General features: G+C 38.0%; 1 protein-coding gene across 2 annotated transcripts in view; it reads left to right on the forward strand.

The window, feature by feature from the left end:
- Positions 1-3425, forward strand: part of MED23 (mediator complex subunit 23) — an 84141-nt gene that overhangs the window by 68165 nt on the left and 12551 nt on the right. For both annotated transcript variants that reach the window (XM_019520268.1, XM_019520269.1), the window contains 3 exons: positions 466-702; positions 2308-2473; positions 2987-3059. In XM_019520268.1, coding sequence (XP_019375813.1) covers positions 466-702; positions 2308-2473; positions 2987-3059 — 476 coding nt within the window. The remainder of the gene's footprint in view (positions 1-465; positions 703-2307; positions 2474-2986; positions 3060-3425) is intronic.

Below are 3425 nucleotides of genomic sequence, written 5' to 3' on the forward strand. Positions count from 1 at the left end.
ATGAGGAGAGACTGAGGGACCCGAACCTGTTCAGCCTCAGCAAGAGGAGGCTGAGGGGGGACCTGGTGGCTGCCTACAAACTTATCAGGGGAGATATCAACAAATAGGAAGAGCCCTTTTCTCCCCAGCACCACCTGGGGTGACAAGGAACAATGGTAATAAGCTGATGGAGAATAGGTTTAGGTTAGAGATCAGAAGGCAATATTTTACAGTTAGGGTGTCCAGAATCTGGAACCAACTTCCTAGGGAAGTGGTCCTCGTCCCTACCTTAGGCAAATTCAAGAGGAGGTTGGATGATCACCTGTCTGGGGTCTTGTGAACCCAGCATTCATTCCTGCCTGTGGCAGGGGATCAGGCTAGATGATCTGATCAGGTCCCTCCTGACCCTAGCTACTGTGAAACTACTATGAAACTATATAAATATAAATGCATGCTAGCATATATTTCTGTTCTTTTTCTTGGCAGACCGCCCAGTGACCTACCTGTACAACACTCTTCATTATTATGAGAGACATCTCAGAGAGCGAACAAACCTCAAACGAAAGCTTGTTCATGCTATTATTGGTTCTCTCAAAGATAATCGACCACAAGGCTGGTGTCTAAGTGACACTTATCTCAAGTGTGCTATGAATGCACGAGAAGATAATCCATGGATTCCTGATGACACTTATTACTGCAAACTGATTGGAAGATTAGTAGACAATATCCTTTCTTTAATTTGCAGTAGGGAAAGTTATCAAGATGTGAGATTTCACTACAGCTTCAGTTCAATCAGAATATTAGGATCAATGAAATTGATTATACAATTGATGTGCGCTGCATAGAAGTTGTAAAGAAAGTCAGGCCACTGAACTCAGAAAGTTAAAGTACAAACAGCCGCAATCAGAACTAGTTGAAGGAATAAACTAGGTTTTGCCAACTATAGTCTCTTCTAGACTTGCAGAAAAATATTTCCTTTGTTTCAGTGTATTGATTTTAGTTCAGTTCAAAAACTTAATTCTTTCAAAGTTGAGAAACTGATTGGAAGATGGAAAATCATTAACAGTTGTTATTCTTTTCCAATGTACAAATAAAATAGGGGTGAGAAGCTGAGTTCTAAAATCCTGAAAGATATGGTGACTAGAAACAACTAGTTCAATTTACTGACTACAGATACCTGATTTATCAGGCAACATTAAGTTGACATGCAAAATACTGATTTTTCTATGTTCCTAATTGAATTTCAGTTTTTATCCAAAAGCAGCTTACTCAAATTACAAATAGAAAACTGGTTATCTTGTAAATAAAGTCACCAACAGTTTTCTAGCATACTAATGTTAAAATTAAGAATCCGAATAAATGGGTATTACTTTGTTTACTCAGTTAAACAGTTATCTTGGATAGATAAAAGTATCAAATTTAGTGTAATTGGTGTATTTACTTAATGATTACAAAACAGAAAATCAGCTTCTCATTTAGAAAAGAAATAAGATAAAAATGTATTGCGTAAATGAAGATTTCTTGGTTGCTGATATTGATTCATGGTTAAATTGATCATTTAAATTATTTTTGACTGATTTAAATCATCCTTTTGGCCTTGGATACTTTAGTCACTTTCACGCTGGTATCCTCCCTCTCCCTGCTATTTCCTTTCCTCTGCTAATCTGTCTCACTGTGGTTGATATGAGCCCCTAATGAAAGGAATCCCAAACCATATAAACTCTGGGCTTATACACATAGCAATAGTCTGATATCAAAAGCTGCAGTGCCCTATGTGTAACAAACTAACAAAAATACCCAGTTGTTGTTGGTCAGAAAGACATGTAATCTCTAGTGACAAATTAGCTAGTCACTTGCATGTGTTTTTGAAAGGTGAATCTTTCTCGCCCAGAAAGTAATAATGCAAAATGTTTAAATTCACCAATGTGCTCTAGTATAGATCATTCATAATGTAGACATTTCCTAAATATTTTATATAAACAAAATCGGGAGAAAATAGTATAAATAGATTCAGAGTGTTTGGCCTAAGTAGGAAGGATCTTCCTTTCAGGAAAATATTTCCTGTTGTAGCCATTTATTACTAAAAAATGCTTCTCAGTAACTGGATATTGTCCATATGACCCTGTGATGGACTGTGGTCCTTAGTTGTGTTCAGTAGTGTTCTGTATGTATGTGTGCATGATTATATATATGTATTTACAAGTGTTTGTCAAACACTTTGTTTGTAATGCGTGTAATTTGTTAACATTAACAATATCTATGTGAAACTACTTCATTACAACTTTATTGGTTTCCACATGGAAATTTGTTTTCCTTAATTATCACCACCCATGGCTGGTAAGTCACCCGGCCCATTTCCAAACTGTGACTGGAGATTTAATGAGTTCCCTAACCCAGCTGCCCATGCTCTCCATGTTACCTGTGTTGAACTCATGGCATTGGCTGTTCCAGGGAAGGATGTGGGAAGCGCACTTCTAAATGTTGTGTTAAAAAGGTATGTTGAATGGGCAGAATGAAAAGCTGGGCAGTACATACAGATTGCTACCCCATTCTTTAAACTTTCTATTATTAAGGTTCCTTTTAATATCATTATCTTTGGGAGGCAAGAGGTACTTGTAATGGAAATCACTGTGAGAACCAAGACCAAAAAACTATGTGGTTTCAACCCCTGTGCCTGTATAGACTTGTGTGCCACAGTGACCATCTGTATAATGGCCTTATGGAGTAGATGAAGGGAATATTTTATGTCAGTCAGGGTGACTTGTTCGGTTTGTGAAGAAGCCTTGCCATAACATAGGATCTTTGAGAACCTGGTTGAGAAAGGAAGGGAAGAAACCGTCCAGCTCCCTCTCCTCAGTGCTGCAGACATGACGTTAGATTTGTTTCTTGGATATCCAGGTATAGACCAGTACTTCTAGGTTAGAATTCAGCATGAGATGCTTTTGATTTTTCAGGACTTTTCGGTAAATATGCTGGAACATATATATGTTTTGTTTTTCACTTCTAGTCAGCCTCTGGTGCCAAGAGAAAATATCACAGCTTGGATGAATGCTATTGGACTGATTATCACAGCCTTACCAGTGAGTCCATATGTATTTTAAATTATAATGAACCAAGAGGTGAATTCATTCTTCTGTGAAAGGTTTTATAGATGATTAGTGCTCTGAGAGTATCTTCTAAGGATTGATGTGCCTGCAGTGTCTTTCTGTTAAACTTGCAGTAGTTCTAAGAACCAATAGAAAGTTTGTAAAGTAGAGGTGCACCAATACGTCGGTTCGATATCGGATTAGTACTGTTATAAAGAAAATTGACTATATCGGAATTCGGTCCGATGTGGCCGATCATTTGACCGATAAATGCTTGTGCGTACACACAGCCGCAGTGCAGCACGCAGGCAGCAAGGAACAAAGTGAAGCTAGTAAGTGTGTTGTGGTGGATAGGGAAGG

The sequence above is a fragment of the Gavialis gangeticus genome, unplaced genomic scaffold, assembly GCF_001723915.1.
Source record: "Gavialis gangeticus isolate Ggan-Ray unplaced genomic scaffold, GavGan_comp1, whole genome shotgun sequence".
Taxonomy (NCBI): domain Eukaryota; kingdom Metazoa; phylum Chordata; order Crocodylia; family Gavialidae; genus Gavialis; species Gavialis gangeticus.